At 36.6% G+C, this 2,587-nt stretch overlaps 1 protein-coding gene across 3 annotated transcripts in view; it reads right to left on the minus strand.

Annotated features, from left to right (window-relative positions):
- EYA3 (EYA transcriptional coactivator and phosphatase 3) overlaps positions 1-2,587 on the minus strand; it is a 105,520-nt gene that overhangs the window by 29,712 nt on the left and 73,221 nt on the right. For all 3 annotated transcript variants that reach the window (XM_023519108.1, XM_003799831.3, XM_003799833.3), the window contains one exon: positions 1,795-1,934. In XM_023519108.1, coding sequence (XP_023374876.1) covers positions 1,795-1,934 — 140 coding nt within the window. The remainder of the gene's footprint in view (positions 1-1,794; positions 1,935-2,587) is intronic.

Genomic DNA, 2,587 nt, shown 5'->3' on the forward strand with positions numbered 1-2,587 from the left:
AAAAAAAAAAAGAAAAACAAAAATGATAAGTGTAGGCGAGGATGTGGATAAATGGAAACCTTTGTACATTGCTGGTGAGAATATAAAATGGTGCAGCCACTACGGAAACCAGTTTGGTGGTTCCTCAAAAAGTTAAACATAGAATTACCACACCATACAACAATGCTAACCTACTTACAGAAGCAAAAGAATGGATAAGAAGGACTCAAACAGATAATAGTATACGGTGTACAGATAATAGTATACGGTGTTCCAAGTAGCACTATGTACAACAGGCCAAAGATGGAAAACCCCAAGTGTTACAACATGTGCTATATACACATAATGGAATATTCAAACATAAAAAGAAATGAAATTCTGATACATGATACAATATGGCTAAACCTTGAAAACAGTATGCTACATGAAATAAGCCTACTACGAAAAGACAAATATTGCGTAATTCCACTTGTATGAGATATCTACAATAGATAAATTCACAGATGGAAAGTAGAACAGAGGTTACCAGAGATAAGGAAGAGGAAAGAATGGGGAATTACTGTTTCATGGGTACTTGCTTGGGATCATGAAAAAGTTCTGGCAATATAATATATAGTGGTGATGATATGTATTCACAATATGTATTGTGAATGTATTTAATGATACACAATTATACACTTAAAAGGCTAAAATGGTAAAATATTATTATTATGTATATTTTACCACAATTTTAAAATGTTAAGTTTTCAGTCTTTCCTAAGAAACATATCAGAAATTTAGTTTTTCTTTCTTTCTTTCTTCTCTGCCCACTTTCTAACAGAGGAAGAGAGGCCACCAAACACAGCTTCAATTTCCCTATGCCTTAAGAGCACCTACCAATAGACTTGTTTTTTGGTAAGAGACAAGGCCCCTGTCTATTGTCCAGGCTGGAGTTCAGTGACAAACATAGCTTACTGAAGACCTGAACTCCAGAGCTTGAGCAATCTTCCTGAGTACATAGGACTACATACAGGTGCCATGCCACCATACTCAGCTAAGTTTTAAAAAAATTTTTTGTAGAGATAGGGCCTTGCTATGTTGCCCAGGCTGACCTTAAGTGATCTTCCCACCTCAGCCTCCCAAAGTGTTGGGATTACAACCATGAGCCATCATTCTTGGTTCTGTACTTATTTTAAAATATCTATTTCCCTCTTATTAAATATTCATATTATAGAAAAGTTGAAAACAGAAAACAAAAGGGTGATGTCAAAATTCCATTATTCTTAGCATTATGTGTGGCTTTCTGGTCTTTAATAATGAAGTTAAATGAAGTTGATAAGTTCCATATAGTGCTTATACTACAGAATAAATCAGTGCCAATCTCACTAATAAATTACCAGATCTGTTTGTGTCTTACAGAAATTCAGCTTAAAGCACTCTAGTTCCCTTATTTTCCTTTTAGATTTCTAAGTGGAGAACAGTATGACATCAGTGTGACTACCTCTGCTTTCTGAATATGATGCATTATTTGTTCCGTTCTCCTCTGGAATATAAAGAATAGTTCGTTCTTTCCATTAAAAAGTTACGTGGCTACCTAATTTGGCAAAACTTTCTCAGTGCTTTTGGTGAAAAGCATCTGAAAGGGATATGGAAAGCTATAGATATGATAAATGTGTTTTTACATTTTTCACCAGGCCAGTTCTGTTTCTTTTTCTTGAAAATTGAAGGGTACATAACATAATACCACATTATCTCCATGAGCTTCAACACGTGCTTTACAAACTCAAAAAATGAGAGAAAACAATGTAGGGAACTCAAATGAGTTTCTTCCCATACTTCTAATTCACTGTCCTGGGAAGAACTGGCATCAGCTTTCCTTTTGCCCCGGTTCTTGCCAGTCATGTTTTTCCTGGACTGATCATCAGTGTCTTTACTTGGTGTAGTCTGGGACACAGATGAGCCTGTAGAAGGGTCTCCTGGAAAGGAAAAATGAGACGTGTTACCAGTAGTCACAGGCTGTAAGAGGCAGAGCAGGAAGAGAGTTATCAGATTCTCTGTGCTTTTGAGTCATACTACAGGGATAAAGGTTGGAAAACTAAACATTACTGAAAGAAATTAGGGAATACAGATCTAGACATTGAGCATCAACACTGGCTAACATCACAAGAAGAGTTAAAACTAGACTTTATATGCTTGCCTCCTGATGGAAAAACACGTCTATGAAGTTGTTTTGCCAAAAAATATTGAACCTGAATCTGGGTCAAGCTTCTAGATCAGAGTTTCTCAACCTGTCACAACATTTTGGGCCAGATTACTTTTAGTTGTGGAGGGATGTCTTATGCATTGTACGATGTTTTATTAAGCAGCATCCTTGGCCTCTACCCACAAGATGCCAGCAGCACCCACCACCTAGCATGACAATCAAAGATGTTCCCATGTATTGCCAACCTGGAGGACAAAACTGCCTCTGGTTGAAAAACACTGCTCTAGATCCACTTACTAATTTACAATAAAATACAGAAGGCAGCAGGATATGTTAGACTACCCTATGAGGGTATAATTGGCAAAATTCAGACTGGGAAACAGTTTGGGACAACCAATACAGTTTCTTCAAGAAATAAATTAAAAA

This window comes from Otolemur garnettii, unplaced genomic scaffold (genome assembly GCF_000181295.1).
Source record: "Otolemur garnettii isolate 467f Iridium unplaced genomic scaffold, OtoGar3 scaffold00156, whole genome shotgun sequence".
Lineage (NCBI taxonomy): Eukaryota > Metazoa > Chordata > Mammalia > Primates > Galagidae > Otolemur > Otolemur garnettii.